Source organism: Betta splendens, chromosome 12, assembly GCF_900634795.4.
Source record: "Betta splendens chromosome 12, fBetSpl5.4, whole genome shotgun sequence".
NCBI lineage: Eukaryota > Metazoa > Chordata > Actinopteri > Anabantiformes > Osphronemidae > Betta > Betta splendens.
In genome coordinates, this window is record NC_040892.2 from 12,514,448 (window position 1) to 12,531,374 (window position 16,927).

The 16,927-nt window shown below is 41.4% G+C and overlaps 1 protein-coding gene across 8 annotated transcripts in view; it reads right to left on the minus strand.

The window, feature by feature from the left end:
• dcc (DCC netrin 1 receptor) overlaps positions 1-16,927 on the minus strand; it is a 147,533-nt gene that overhangs the window by 17,062 nt on the left and 113,544 nt on the right. For all 8 annotated transcript variants that reach the window (XM_041073228.2, XM_041073227.2, XM_041073230.2 and 5 more), the window contains exons 19-26: positions 16,156-16,263; positions 14,502-14,696; positions 14,377-14,409; positions 11,857-11,922; positions 7,780-7,942; positions 6,678-6,901; positions 6,156-6,272; positions 1,022-1,171 (exon numbers count right to left, since the gene is read on the minus strand). In XM_041073228.2, the coding sequence (XP_040929162.1) occupies positions 1,022-1,171; positions 6,156-6,272; positions 6,678-6,901; positions 7,780-7,942; positions 11,857-11,922; positions 14,377-14,409; positions 14,502-14,696; positions 16,156-16,263 (1,056 nt within the window). The remainder of the gene's footprint in view (positions 1-1,021; positions 1,172-6,155; positions 6,273-6,677; positions 6,902-7,779; positions 7,943-11,856; positions 11,923-14,376; positions 14,410-14,501; positions 14,697-16,155; positions 16,264-16,927) is intronic.

Below are 16,927 nucleotides of genomic sequence, written 5' to 3' on the forward strand. Positions count from 1 at the left end.
AACCACTAAAAATGATCCAAGGAAGAGATCCTGTCCTGTCGATACTGGATGAGACTGGGTCGACAGAGCCCCAAAATAAACCTCAAAGCCTCTACCCAACTATTGATCACACATTTGACTATGCAAAAGAGTCTGCTCACTGCATCCTCAATCTTCTCAAGCAACAGGAAAACGAGGTTCTTGTTAACTGACAAATCGCTTCTTCCAACAGTTGAACAATGAAAACAAGCAGATGAAGCCTGGAGGCAGTGAACGAGTTTGGCAAGCTGAAAAAAGAGCACATTCAGCGTGGAGGGTTTTTAATGGATCCATAGATAGAAGAAGTGCATGGAGGTCAGTAGTTATTATGTGAAGAAGTACAGAATAAATAAGGTTTCTGAGGCAAAAATCCATCCACCAACAACTGACTACAAAATGGACAAGAGGCTGAGAAAGATCCCAAGACAAAAGCCTGGAAGTTAAGTTTAAGTGAACAATCTTTTATCTTTTGTCAGTGAAGCTTGTTGTGGAGTCGTCGTTAATAGTTCTTGTATCTGTCTTTCCTTGCATCAGCCTCTCACTATCATTAGCTTCACCCCCTCCCCCTCGCGTCTGAGTGTGCTCAATTCTGTGTCTGAAGCTTTTCCTCGTTTCTCTTCTGTTGGTAAAACCACTGATTCAAACTGTTTAGGAATTAGCCAATTACGGACCCGTCACGTCGCTGAGCATTTAGCTCTGCTGCTTTAAATAGAACTGGGAGATGGAGAGAGGGGAGCGGTGGAGGAAGAGCTGGAGATTAAGACGCTGCAGTGTAAGCAACACATTATCATCTACTTATCTTTGTCTTCAACGTATTAGGTAGAGCCGAACAGTCTTACTCAGTCCTATACAGGAACTCTGCCATTAACTCAGACCATTACTTGTTACATACTCCACTGTGACCAGATCTAACATGGTGTATACTGCTCTCATTCATTCTTTTATACTGGTGGTATGTGTGTCTCTAGAGTAGCATCAGATGAAGCCGGATGTGCTGCACTACCTGGTGTGTATCCTCTGTCCACAGTGAGGCTGGGGAAAGGCATCGGTCTCAGGCTGAACTTGTTGTGTGTAAAGCTGCATGAAGGTGAAGGCAGGATCCCAGGATACTGAGACGAGTCCAGAGCTGGAACTGGGATGGCACTGACCACGGCTGAAACAGAGACACAAAGCAGTCACATTAGAGACTGAGGAACAAAGCAGCCGGTGGAACTGTCCCCTCCGCTCCAGTTTGCTTTTCATATGGTGAAATGCCCACAGCTGCCAGTAGGAACACAATTATCTGCCAGACTACGGCTCCAATAAGAACAGGAACAAACCAATATATACAGTAGCTCAACAGCATCTAATCCAGGTAATAATCAGAAAAAAAACTTCCAACACATCATTATGTATCTGAGAATATTTAAGGAGTCTGTTCATCACAAGCTGTGATGTACAGCTCATCTGAACTTGGCAGTAGACTGGTATCACTTTAATAAAAATGTAAACAGAAGAGGAAGTTCTAGGAAATGATTTTTCCATCATGTTGAATAAATCCCTCCGTTCCCAACACAGGTGTTCTCTTGTTCTCTCCTCTTAGAGGAGAGCAACACTGTAAACAAAGACGAAGAGAAATAATCAGCAAAGCAGTCAAAATTCAAAGTGTGACGGACGGACGAATACACACACAACTAGAAGAACAACACACGCACACACGCACGCACACAATTACTGCACGATGAGCTGCTGCTTACACGGGTCATCTGGAGATGTTTCCCTTCATATTGTTGTTATTGTGAGTGCAGTGGAGACAAGCGCCATCAATTCTTTCACAGTGTCGCCCCAGATGTGTTCAGCCAGGGCACTGATGTGTAAAAACATATTTTACACGTCGGCGTACACACATATCATAGACGAGCTGGTGGAGACAGTATTGCTTAACATCAAGAGGAGGCCACTGAAATGTGTCTGATGTGTTAAAAGTCTGTAAATTCACTTCACCATGTTTCCTTTCCTTTCTCTCATACCACCTTCACCTATCACTTTGTGTTACAACACAGTTTTGATGTTTGTAATATATTTTACATTGAGTACATGTCAATAAAGCTTAGTCTTAGTCTAATTGACTGACAGGGGGGAAGCTCCTTGCACCGTCTGCTTCCTCTTCTGTTGGAAGCAGGAAACTGATTGCATTAAACCCAGTCGATAACGTTATTGATCGGGAAGTATTGATAATATGAACGCACCACGCTGTGATCGGCAGCTTTAGCAGGTGTGTGAGTGTGTTTTACTGCATTTGTCCTATAATCAGTTAACTAGACGCAGGCTTGATTACAGCAACAAGATAACAAGAGATGAGCAAGTCAGATCGATGTCAACCCTGACTGGGGATAATGACAGCTGGGACTCCTTGAGCAACATGTTAATACATAGAAGATTTTTTTATGCATGTAAAAAAGAGAAAATTCAAAAGAGAGTTGAAGGCATGCATTCAGAGACACAAATATTGTGTTACTTTGGGAACACACATCTGATATTCTGTGTATATGTGTCTATATGTGTGACTTGTCCAGGGTGGACCCCACATTTCCCCCAATCGCATTCGATAAAAGGTGTCAATGAAAAAAAAGACAATAGGCTGTGGAGAAAAAAATGGAAACAAACTAAGAAAAGAGAAAGAGATGGAAATCAGGAGACACTGAGGAAATCTGTACACCTCACTTTGCAAAGCGGAGATGTGCAGCAAAATTAAAAAATGAGAAAGCCTCGAGCTGCTGAGCTGAAAATGAAGAGAAGCAGACAAACGAAAATAGAAACAGTGAAGACCCTGCAGCCGTTTAAGCATGAACACATTCAAGTAATTCCACACAAGAGGCTGCAATCAGGCTAATAAAGAAAGCTAGTGCATTAGAATACACTGCAGCATTTCTCTGTAAGCCTCAGGGTCAGCTGTTAATCCATCAATAGAATCCTTTAGCTTCATACATCACAGTATTACCAGAGAGATCAATAAAGATACAGAACATTTATATAATACAAAAGCGGTCAAATATTTGTCATTGTCGTAGATAACAATGATAAAAGGATATCTCTTAATGGTGTTTCTAAATTCAGGTCTAAACTATTTACAATCAAAGCTTGTGATGCTGCTTTTTCACTCACTTTCTACCACCACCACATGCTGTAGCTCATTCCAGCTGTCAATCAGGCCATAGGCGGGTCTAGCCTGGACAGGCTGCCCGTCCATCAGCAGGGCCACATACAGAGACAGACAATCACTCAGCCTCACACTCACACCTACTGGCAATTTAGCCTCCAATCAACCTGACTTCACTGGAGTGTGGGAGGAAACCAGAGGAGACCGGGCAGACAGAGGAAGAAAGGCACCATGGGATTCAAACTCAGGACCTTGTGTGTCAGTGTCAGTACTGAAAGTAATTAAAAGTAAAACCAGGCGTTAGTAAAACTTTGGGGGGTGCATTCCTTTGCTTTATAGGGTTGATCTGCTGGAAACTGTGTTTAGAACACCAGCGATCAGCAAAGAATAATGTGGCTATGGAACAGCCACGCAGTAGTTGATTTGACAGTCTATCTTAAAACTCATTTATTTTGCTGCTTAACGAGTATGACCAGTGTCCTTTAAAGAATGATGATCCACTTACTGTACAGAATGGTCCAAACCACGTCCAGTGTTAAAGGCCGACAGATACAGTACATCTGTTTAGTGTAACATCCCGGTAGCTTAGTGGATTATGATTATTTGTGTAATAATCGGTAGCTTACATTCAGGCTCATTTCTGTCCCAGAATCCAGAACAGGTTTCCCATCCTATGGTCCCTGAAGACGTCAGGAATTACAGTACCTTCACCTGTTTTCAGTCTCTCTCCCTCCTGGTTCTCTATTTAAACCATTTTTTACCGTTAGACTGCCACAATATCAGCCATCTGAGACTAATTTCCTTCATCTAATGGCTTCCCGTTTAACAGGAAGCTGCCTTTGTTCTCAGACACAAGCTCTTCCCGCGGCCAGTTAAAGAAACTCTTTCAGTTGGAGGTGTAATTTCTGTCGTTCTCTAATAAATGTTCTCTAAGTTGTTTACCAAAAAGATAAACCGAAAACAGTTTCTCTGATTAGATGACGGAACCGTCAGATTTTGCCCTGGAGGGAAAGTAACCGGAGACTCCGTTTCCCATCAGCCCTTGCCCTTCAGGTGATGCCTCAGCTGGACGAGAGCAGTAATGACTACAGTAAGTGTTTCCCTCAGGTTCACAGATTTTATGCACACCTAGTTAAGGTTCCACTATCCATAAACTACTGGAGGTTTCCTCGTCGTCACACTATTCATCATTCACTGGTTGTGCCAAATTACTGAGGCAAGTTATTAATTCTTACAAACCTCCTGTACCAGGCCCAATCTAACCATCTGTTTTTGTCCTTTATATGAGACTTTGATCCATCTCCAAGTTTTCTTATTAGCAGCTGCCTTGACTTTTAATCTTTAAAGGCATGAAAGCATCTAAATGCTGTTTCTGGATTGTGTGACCATTTGCTGTTTGTAATTCTTTTTCTGGCTGGACTGTGTAGGCTGTTAATGCTCTTTGTCTTACTTGTAGAAAACACTTTTATTTTGCTAACCTTAAAAGCATCTAATCAAGAGGACCTACCTATTATAAACGTTGAATGGCCTTTCAGCTCTTGCTGATGTTTTCCATTAAATGTCTGAACCTAGATTTTCACATTTTGTTCCAAATCATAAAATCTGACAGCAAATACAGCACTTGTGCTTTTTTAAGATGTCACATGTCCTAAGATGAAGTAGCTAAATGTGAGTGTAACATTAAATGTCATCACACTCATTTTCTATACTTGTCTGATTGTCTGATTTCTGACTGTGGCATTTATCACAATTATGGACAATTATGCATCACATAGATCAGCTGCTAAATACTTGGAAATGCAAAGATGTTACAAATACTATTACATAGTGATTGATTTATTGAAAAAGTGCTTTCTAAAATTTGGAGGGATGAAAATAAATAACTAATTTACTTGTTTACTTGGCTATACAGTAACATGAGACACACAGCCACGCATTTATTCTCTGTAGGATATTGTACTGCATGAAAGTATAGGTTCTGAATTTGCTAAAAGCTTCAAAGCTCTGGTGCAGTAAAACTAAAACGAGGGGGAGAAAAAATAATCTTGGCCAAAAAAAAAAATTACAGTCCTAGAGACGACAGGTCTGTGTGTTGGCAAAGACAGAGAAAAGGCTGAAGGCTTTTCCTGCTCTGCTGTGACCTACATATCACATACACACATATCTATGTAAACATGAGTGCTTGTCACACGCTAGAAAAAACATTTGTCACCCGCTGAATCACTCAGCACAGAAATAACCATAGTCCCGTAACCTGATTGCTAATGCCCATGTACAATAAAACCAGCACTAGTGAGGACGAAATACTGCACAGGACAGAAACCTTTAGAGACAAGGAGAGAAACACGCACACGCACACACGCACACACACACACACATAGGCTCGCATGTGATTTAGCATGTGAATGGAAAAGAATGAACAGATGAATCAGTTTGAAGACAACAGCAGCCAAAGCAACTCCACCCACAGAGCTGACAGGAGGCAGTGATGGAGGTGGGGCATAACTGATGAAGGAAAGGGTGGAACTGATGTAGAAAAAATGGTGCAGCAGGGGCAGGTGACGTTTCACAGAGGCTTTAAAAACTGACAGGTGTGAGGTGATCTTAAAGAGAGAGCAAAGGAAATGACATGAGCATGACAGTCGGTGAGGGAGTGTGATTGAGCTGAGGTGGTGTCTGAAACAAGGTGACGCCTCTTCTTTAAACCCGATTCATCTAATCCAGCTAAAGAGCACAGACACATTAATGAAACGCTCTTATTTTGAAATGACAAGCTAAATGTAGACCAGGTTAGCGCGTTCCATCTTAGCATGTGTGCACATCACAGACTCTCGCAAAGTTCTGCATAAAGCCATGCTGTCACTCAGACTAGAACCATCAGCACAATCCAAGACTGTAGTAAGAAAGAACACATTTATGTCATCGCTCACTCAAAGCAACAAAAGGAATCCATCAGTCAGGAAGTGCACACATTCAACCAGGGAGCTGTGTGACCTACGTGTGTTGCTTGGTTGTGAGTCCATGGGAATCATCATTTTGCCTCGCGTCCCCCTCCTGCCGGCCAGGGAGCGTTCCAAAGTGGAGATGCTGCTGGAAGCCTCATCAGCATCTGCCCCTGCAGCGAAAACAAACACGCAGAAACTAAGACATGTTGAGCATTTTGCACTTCACATTTGTTCTGGCTGTCAAGTCCGGCAGTGAAAATTCTAATAAATTAGCTCCACTAACTGTGTCCTACTTACATTACAACATTATTTATATATTTTTTCTTTTTTCTTCATAATGAAAAAGGCTTAATTATACAGATAATTTAATCAGGACTCATAATGGATACAAATGAATCAGTTAACAAGAGGCAAAAGGAAAAAAAAAGATGTGCAACAGTCAGAGGATTAATGGTGTTTATAATCAGTCACTGTGGACATTTATATATTTCCAGGCAAAACATGAACTCACATTAACATAAAATTTAAAAAAGCACTAATTGATAACTGTAAATAAATAAGAAGACATTCTGCACCTGAGTGGCTGCTCTTGCTGCCGATCTGGCTCTCTGATTGGCTGTGTGCGACCTGGGGGAGGTCCTGACACGGCTGGATGGGTGAGTCGTGTCCGGAGGGGGCGATGCTCGGGGCCTTCTCCATGTTTTTCATCTCCATCTCCTCGTGGTGGATCCAGAGGTCGGGGGGCCTCAGGTCCTTCTGGCTGCCCTTCCTCTTACTGGCGCTGTGACTCGCTCTCTTCCTGCACAGAGAACAGAGGACACAGAGGTGACAAAGTTAGTGGGCAAGTGTGACAAGAGGACAGATTGACTGTGAGTGAACATGGCACCACAGGCTGGAAATGAAGATATGCCACCAGGCGACACATGGAATCCCAGAGGACTCTGTCTGTCATAAATACATTTTCCTGACTCATTTTGCTGCAAGTTTTGTTTTGTTTAAATTTGAAAAAAAAGTGTTGGAAGAAACTGTTACAGAAGCTGCATTTCTTGATAAACTTTATCTGCATAGATAATGTTTTATGCAAATGTATTGAATATGTCAAAGATTGAGAATATTAACATATGTTTAATTACACTTCCCAAAACATGTGTTGCTATACAGAAACCTGACTATTAGTTGAACTACATTCACTAGAAAAACATGTTATACTCTAAAAAAATATTAAATGAATGAATTATTAAATAATTTATAGGATGATGATTATAAGCCTTCATTGTGAAGAAGCCAAAGGAAAATAAATGTATCTTTTATTGATCATCTTTCAGAAAGGACAATTTAGCATTTGTTGTCAGCAGATAGTTTTTGTGAGTAATTAAAGATGAAACTTAATGCAATTTATTAAAGTAGCTGCAGACACAATGCTGCAAACCTCAACTACAACTACTGAGGACAGTACAGTAACTCGCTTTTTGTTGCAGTTGTGTGCAGCATGAATCTGATACTACTGACTACCGGATTAAAACGAAAGAGTCCATTTCTCATGTTAGATAAGGGAGACTCTCATCTGAGACTCGGTATCTTCGAAACAAATACACGGGCAGATCATTCACCAGCTGCTTATTTCTCCAACATCTGTTTACCGCCATCAAACAGATTAATGACAGATTAACATCTTACTTCCTCTGTTGGGCGGAGGAGCGTCGCGTGCAGATGAGCGCCACGATGACGATCACCACCACAGTGATGGCTCCTACGGAGACCACGATGATGACCAGGAGGTTGCTGTTCTTCTGAGGGGTGGCACTGCCATGAGGCGGACGCATCTGACTGATGGGAGACTCTGAGACACACACAAGAGCACAACATAAATGCAATGTTTTTTATTGTGTAAATGAAAAAGTGCAAGTTGCTCTTCATTAATATCTTGATTTACTTTTGAAATACAAACAGTAGAGAAAACACTGTTGTACTGTATGTATGTGTGTTTCCATGCTTGTGTGGACCAATCAGTTCAATCTGTCTGTGTGAGCAGACGTTTGCATTGTGACGACAGTGTGTACAGTCAGATTATGTTGGCTTTAAGCCTCCTGTTGTAATTGTTAAGGTTTAAGGTAGGAGACAGGAGGGAAATGTGAGCACCCAGACAGATACAGAAGGAATAATGTGTGCGTGTATGTGGTGTCTGAGTATATGACAGGTGTAAAAGGAGAAAGGGGAATTGATGACACGCTCTGTCATTCATTAACTTGACCTTGGAACAGAGAGAGAGAGAAAATAACACAGAAAGTAAAGCATCTGGATGGGGCAGTAAGAGAAACGTGTTAAAAACAGCAGAGAGCTGAGAAGAAGACGGGGTAAAAGAAAACAGAGCAAATGGAGAAGAGAAAGGAAGATAAATTAAAGAAAGTACATCAGACGGCGAACAGGAGCCACTTTACCTCCTACAGCCTCAGTCTCTCAGCGTTTGGGTCGTCACTCTCAATAAAAGCCACAATCCATCACAACTTCTAGCTGCAGCACAGACGCAGCAATATGACGCGTTCCTTTTTGATTTCATCACCTTTCTCACTTACCCACTCTCCTTTTTTATCGTTTGCATTCATTTTCACCTAAATCTAGTTGAAAGGGGGGTGAAGTTCAGAGATTCAGCCTCTGAGAGCAGGAATGCAGCCTTGTAATAGTTTTAGTTACATTACATGAGTGGAGTAAGAAAAGCCCAGAACTAGAGCATCGCCAAGGTTTTTTTTGTTTATCTATTTTTTTTTAATCTATATATCAATGATGACCTTGCAAATGCTTCAGAAATAAATCTGTAGATTTTTTAGGCTGAAATTTATTCACGGATGAGTAAAATTAATTAAAGTTTTATATTTTGGAAATAATAATGAAGAAAATGCTAAATTTGTTATACTAATTCGAACTATTTATACTTCTTCAACACTTTTTTGTCACAGCACAAATTGTGTGTTCTTACAGTAACTTTGCAGTAAGTGACAGAAACAGCAACTGACAAGTCAGGAAGTCAAAGCAGACCTGCAAGCAAAATGCATGCTACGCATGATAACAGGAGCGTTAACAAGCTCTGCTGAGATGCCCTTGAGCAAGGCCAGAAAGAGCTCTCTGCAGCTCAGCCATACAGCAGCGTCCACAAGCCGACACAAGGGTGACAGCGAGTGGCCATTAAGTCAGATTTACAGTAGCCACTGTACGTATCGCGTCCATTAAATACATGAACATTTTGCAATGTGTTATTTTAGTTTATGTAAAGCTTCGTCTGAGGTTAGACTTTAAGCTACTTAAGTGAAGTTTCATGGGAATATGAGAGTTCAAGATGTTAATATCTTCCATTAAAACTCCTCTGAACCTGAAGATTCTTTTGCTTAGAGCTGAGATATTTTTAACTTTAATTGCTTGGTGCTCTGTGAAGCACTCAGCCTAAACAACAGCCAATAAAAGCTTCTCCGGAGAAAATGCTAACTACGTGCACAGCAGCAGCCACAGCTGTCCTACAAGCAGACCTTCAGCCAGCTCCGATACTGTCGCTGGACCGGACCAGGACAGACTGTAAACACAGAGCGTCGTAGCAGCAACCTACGGCGTCCGAGGTGAATCTTTTCAAGTAGGCTGTTTATCAAGCGAGAGGAAGCTCCGCAACACCACGTTAACTATGAAATACTGTTTAGTTGATGAACAAGGCTTGGCCCTCATCGACCAGCCATAAAGCCAGAGGAAGGCCAGAGGTCACGGCGGACAGATTTATGATCGCCTCCGGCAGCACCGACCGGCCGATAAAATCTCACTGACACACACACACACCGGTTAACATCCTCCTGCGAGGCACTGAATCACTGCCAGTTACAGACCCTGACCTTTGACCTCTCCGTGGGGGAGGTGGTTACAGAACTATCTCTGGTAAAGGAGAAATGAACATGACCAGTATTGTTACTAAAGCATGTTTAGCCTTAGTGGGGCAGTGGATTCAGTGTTTCAATAGAGACAGTAAAGCTTTATTACATGTAGCTTTAAAATTGATATTGATACATCTTCATTTTTGTATTTACAATTAAATGAGTAGTGAGGAGAAGGCTTCTCCACCACGACATGTGCAACATGGCCCCCAAAAAGGTTTGGCCTTCAAGAGGAAAATTAGCAAGTAACTCAAAGCCCTGAAAAAGCAGAGAGTGAAGCTCTGACACATGCACATGAAGCTGCTCATCCTGAGCAAAGCAGCCTCGGTGATGTGTAAGAGAGAGCTGTCGTCATCCCGTTTGGGTTCACCAAGAAGCTTGGATAGAGACGCAGTGGTCACTGGGCTGTGCAGGAGATACAGGACGGTCACTCAGGTCATTAGAGAGGTCACGGACAACAGGGATCTGTTAGTCGATCAAAGCCTATGGCTCAATGCCTCACGGGTTTCAGAGAGAGGAAAAACAGTGGTGGGAGGGAACACATGAGTTACAGGCCTTGTCTTCTGACCATGACACGTCTAAAATGACGTGCACTAAAACCTAGCATTCAGAAACGTCAGGCCTGGCTCGCTTACTTACCAAGTAACTGGTTTCAATGTGTTTTTGTTCCCGCCTCATCATCAGCCAATCAAATATCATCTTTTATTCAAACATCCTCTGATAAAAACAAAAGGTTGGAAAACCACACAAAAAATTACCTGCCTGCAACAATATACAGTAGGAAGCAAATTTGTGCCCACCTTAAATTTTCAAAGGACAAGGCCTGGTGTTAGCTTATGGTGGATCTGTGCAGACAACATAACCTTTCTGAAGAAATGGCCAAGACCACCCTGAGGCCTGACACTGTTTTAGTGTCAAAGCAAACAAAGAATGCTGTCATGCTGGAGCTCACTGAGGAGTGGGTAACAGAGGAGGCCTTTGAAGGGAGGAGATATGAGAGTCTAGCCACAGTGACTGCCACAGGCGAGGCTGGAAGGCAAGGTGCCTGCCTGTGGAGGTAGGAGGCGGAGGCTTTGCAGGGCAGCCTCTGTAGAGGCAGTAAAGCACAGGTATTACAGGTGAGAGGAAAGGAAAGCCACAGCCAACAACACAGAGGCGGCAGGAAAAGCCTCCAGGTGGCTCTGGATTCAAAGGGGGGATCCGGGGATGAATGCTACGAGGGGACAAGCGGAGACGTAATCATCCTCCGCTGGATCGGCTGAGGAGGAGGGCGAAACAACAGCTGACCTCCGGGAACCAGAGGTTTAATGTATAACATAGTCCAAATTACTAAAGGAGAAGCTGTGTGCAACAATTCAACTGGAACTGAACAGTACATTTGGAGATCTAATATAAATACACACCAACAGTTGACAGTGATGTTAATAATCATTTACTCATATTTCCCAGCTACTATCCTTCCTTTTGTCATTTGATGATGTACATGTCATCACACTCACTTAACCTGAATAATTATTATTTCAGCCAGTCTGTAAAAACACTGATTGATGGTGAGATAATGAATAATTTTCCCTTGCAGTGGTTGTATTACAGAAACATGCAGTACTGCCGTCGGCGTGTAAATCATGGAGCCCCTGCTCATCAGGAAGCCGCAAGCCATTAAGGTACTGTAAGTTTAAACCTGAGTGAGAAATGAAGGCGAACAACTGAGTTATTCTGATGATGCTGCAGAAAATCACACACAAGAAACTAAATAAACCTCCATGTGATTATCTCATGAACCTAAATGCACTTTGTGAGATGTAGCTGAGCAAGAGTTTGTGTGTGCGTGCGCGTGTTACTGTACCATTAACAATGCTCCTGTCAATCAGGTTGGTATCAGACGGCCAGTAGGTGTGGTCTCCACCTCGACCTGGAAAATAAGAAATAAACTGTAGCATTAGGAACAAATGAGAAAGGGAAGAGAGAAAAGCTCAGATAGAGACGGTTCCTTATCAGGAAATAAATTGCTTCAGGTCCATACACGCGTGCACTGTCTGTGTGTGTGTGCTTTATGGGTGTGGAGAAAGCAATCTATACTGGGAGCAGATGGAGGCTGGTGAACAGGGCCCAGCCTACAGCACCTCACCCACTCCTCCTTAGCAACGATAGCCTTGGTTTATCACAGCCAAAGGGGAAACAAAGAGTAAAATCTCAGCTAATGTGGAGAAGCTTTTTATTAAGTGCCTCAGCACCAAGTAGAGTATACTGTAAATATACCCACCCACCTACTGAATACCACCAGAACAACCAAAACACAACCAGTGAGAGTAAAAGAGCCAAATTAGCAGCTTGGTACAATACTTTTCCATCTTCCTCTAGTTCTATTATATTGTATAGAGGCATCACAGATACTGACGCACCACATCTCAGCTTCACTTAAAGTCAGATACACCACACATAATTTCCCCACATTTAAAACCTGCCCCTCTGTCACAATCCAGCAACAGCTGTGGTGAATTTTAGAGCCTTCAAATCTGAAACTTATTTAAACATTGAAGCTACAGAATGTAATGATTAAAGCCGTCGAACTTTGGTGACAGTCTGTTGTTGTGCAAATTTTCAGAGATTGTGCACAGTAACAGGGCTGAGCATCAATCTTTTCCCCTCCTCTGACATCACTTCTGATTTATATGGAGAGACAGCACACACACACACACACACACACACACACACACACACACACACACACACACACACACACACACACACACACACACACACACACACACACACACACACACACACACAGCTGGCACATCTGTCAGTGACAAACAGCACCATTTAACATCCTGACACCAGCGTGGAGTCTCTCTGGTTCAGTGTCCCAGAAACTGAATCGCTTCACTGCACTTCAGTCCAGCTGCGCCCAAAATTTCCCCAATGAGCCGATATTTCCTCTCTGGATTATACTGAAGACACAATGGACGTCTCTGGACGTCTTATAATAACATGTTGCTCAGGCAAAAGTTCCTGATTCATTTTAATCCAACCTGGAAAACTCAGGCGTATGTGAAAGTACCGACAAGCAAATCAAGCTTGGAGAACAGAGACCAAGTCAGCAAAAAGTCAAGGATGATGCAGGTTTTTGAGGATTGCTTATTTTCATTTAGATATGCAGTAGATAAAATATATTGTTTCAGCTAAAGTCCAGATGTGCACTGGCAGTGGTCAGGTGACATTTGACTTGGCTGTGGTTCATAGAGCTCTGTTGGATTTGGAGACCTCATTGCTGGACAGTACTCTATCTGTTGTCCTTTTGAAGGTGAGGTTTGAGGTTTGTGATGATGAATTTGTTATGAGTTAATAAAAGAAGGAGGAGGAAAGGAAGAGTGAGCCTTGAATGACTAATGTATGTCAGCATGTGGGTCACCTCCTGACCATTACTCCAGAGCCCCACACGTCAAATATTTCACTTTGACGCCAAGAAATGTTACCATTTCCAGAATGACACACACATCCCCGGTGCCTAGATGATGTATGTTTACGACCTCGGCGGTCCATAGACCTTTCTCCAGAACTACTTAAGGGTTAACAACAACAACATTACCTAAATAAACTGCTGCTATTATGCTGCTACCTGAAGTACAGGACCCTTTTCCACAAGTATATACCAACTCTGCCCTTTTAGACTGGAGTGGGATCCTATTGCGTTATTATTATCCAGATAAAGTGAGTTTAGGTAGAGTTGTATTTGTTATTTGTGTTCATCACCCACTTACAGGATTTTTGTCAAATGTCAAATTCACACTTAAAACACAAAACTAAACATTAAAACTGAAATAAAATATTCTCTCTTATAATCATGATGGGAACAACTTGTGAGGCTTGTGACTTTGAGTTGTCTACAAATTTCCTGTTTATCTTTTTATCTTGTTTCTTTTCCTCAGCTTTAAACAACATTAGAATTCAAGTTAACACATCACGTTTACATTACATCAATGATTTGAAAGGAAGAAAGGATGAAAAGTTCATAAACAGATAAAAGATGATGCAAAAACCAGAGCAGGCAGATAAGATTAACTTGATTCTGTTTTAATATTTGCAAATATTTATAGATCTAGATGTCTGGAATTTCAGATGAAGGTGAACCCGATAAGTTTAGAAATATGAACTCTTCATTTGTAGATTTTTATGGAGATTATTGGAAGAAATAATGGAATTAAAATCTCTAAATATCTAAATAGATTTGATGACAATGTAAAGTTGACAGGTCAAAAAATTTATTTTAAACTTGTTAAATACATGAAAATGTAAAAAATTAGAATAATACTGGCAGGTGATGGATGAGAAAAGACGTACACACAAAGTGTAGAAGCAGGCCTACCTTGATCATTGGCCATCTTGTCTGGATGCTCCACTGAAAGAAAAAAAATACAGATTCCAGAGAGAGTTAAAATATGAAAGAGGCAAATGTAAATCCAGACACTGGATGTTGGTCTTACGCCACACCTTTAGCAGTTCTGAAGGGGACCGGGTCAGACAGCGGACCCACTCCTTTGGCGTTCTTAGCCTGAATCCTGAAGTAGTAAACTGTGTCCAGGTTCAGGTCGACCACCTGGTGGGTCAGTCGGTCGCCACTGATCGCCTCCATCACCCAGTCATCGATTGGCATGTTTTTATCCAGCGTGTAGTACAGGATGTAACCTGTCAGAAAAAAAACAACAATGAAACAAAAGAAAACAAAAAAATATACAAAAAACAAAAACAAACACAAAAAAGAATCAATGATTGTGTTGTGTGTTCTGTTTATAAGAAACATGTTGAAAAAACAATTGAAATTAGTCATTGTCTATTTCTTAGTCTGTGCATAGATTGTAACTAGTACCTTGACCCAGCAGACGGTCCTATCATGAACCAAGGTTTTTTTTGTTGCATGTCCTCTCCACTGCGTCCTAATGCTACTTAACCTGGGATGTTTAGGCTTCAATTCACATAATTTTATATATTCTGTTAAATTCCTTGGACGTTATAGTGCCTTGAGCTGACCTTTTTCTTGTAATGTGATGGTGGAATATAAATAAATAGGTTTAGATTTGCTCCAGGCAGTGATGTTTTCTGAGGTAGGCATTTAATCAGTTTCATTTTCTCTTTCCAACATCATTCTGTAAGTTTAAGTTTGTTTAATAAAGACAAGAAGTGTCTTGACTGTGATTCATCAAATTATAAAGAGTGATTTTTAGTATGCAGAAAAATAAGAAACTGCACGTAACTCACCTTTTCTTGCAAATGTGTGAAAAAAAAATATACACACGCAAAATAAAGACAAGAAAAAAACTGTCAATCAAAGTTGTCCTTATTGTTAAAGGAAGAAAATGAGACAGAGTGTACTGTAGTTCTACAACTCTCTGCTTGGAGCCTTCTTTTAATAACTCTGTTGTTGCTAGGGAGTCAACATGTGACGACTTATCTGCTCAGACAATTTCAGGGTCAGTCACAGTCACACACTTGGTGAAAGGTGCAACATATGCTTTATGTGCGACTACTAATTGGATTATATACATATATATGTATTTATATATCAAGGTTCTGTCTAGAAAATCCCTTCATACAATAGAACATTCCTTACTACACACAGTTGGGTGCTTTTGTGTGTATGCATGTCTTCCCTGCAGGGATAGTTTGATTTGTCCTGTGAGACACAACAGGAGCAGTAGAGCTCGTTAAAACACATTTACAGTTGGCCTGATCGCCCAAAGGAAGAAGGAGAACAATGTAAGAAAGAGAGGGAGAGTAAGTGTGTGTGTTTGTGTGTGCGTCTGTTGTGGTTCTGGAAATACTATGAACACACAGAACAACAACTGCATTGTTTTTTTGAACAATATGTCTGCTGTTGTTGTTTCTAATAATTTGCTCAATGGACTTTTGGCAATTATTCTGCTTTACAGACAGTTTTAGCAACTGTATCACGTCTGATGAATGCTGAGTGTGTAGTTTAGTTCCGGAGAGCTACAGCTAGAGTCTTCAGTTTATTTTAGTCTTCCCGTTTTTTTCCAACCATACAATTGCTCTATTTCCAGTCACCTGTCTTATTTACAACATTTCCTGCCTGTGTCTTTGTTTGGATTCTCTGCCCATTGTTTGTGACGTCAGACACGTTACTCACCTGTGATCCGTCCATTGGCTTCCATTGGTGGCTGCCAGCTGATTAAAATGGCACGTGGTCGCCCCTCACGGCTGATTACGGTCAGATCTTTGGGGGCAGAGCTAGGAGCTGTCAAATATGAATAAACAGAAGGACAAGTAGGAAAGGTGATAAGCTGAACACGTAGAGTCAAAGTCAAAGTCAGTGTTAAATTTATTTTTACAATGCTTAAATATTTCATTAGCTGTGTTTGATTTGTCAGTAAGGTAATTTTTCAGATGATTTAATATTACATTGCCTTTTTTATATTAATATGAACACTATTTTTAGTACCACTACACCTTGAACTTGTTCAGCTTCAAGCCTCTTTTCCCAAAGCTCTCAAAAGGTTTTATGTGTCAAATTCTTAGGTGAAGGTCTTTAGCTGTGGCTTCTGAGCTGATAATAATCTCACTAAGGTTCAGCTGGTGTGAGTTTGGTGTGACTTTCTTGTGTGCTCCTCTATTTTACCGCTCCTGCTCTTGACAAGTCTATTTTTTCTTAACTGTCAGCGCGGACACAAAGTGACAGCCCATCAGGGCGTTGTGCGAGTGATGGTTGTGCAGTTAGAGGCTGACGATTAAAAGCCAGTTTTAAGGCCTGGCACTAAACCAGGCCTCAGGGCACACACTTCACCGTTGGCTAATGAAACCGCTTGTTAAGTCTGACGTGACACGCTCAGGAAAAATTACAAGTTCCTGCTGAGTGTGTTAGTGACACTGACAACCTGTAGCGCTCATCAATACAGAGAAAG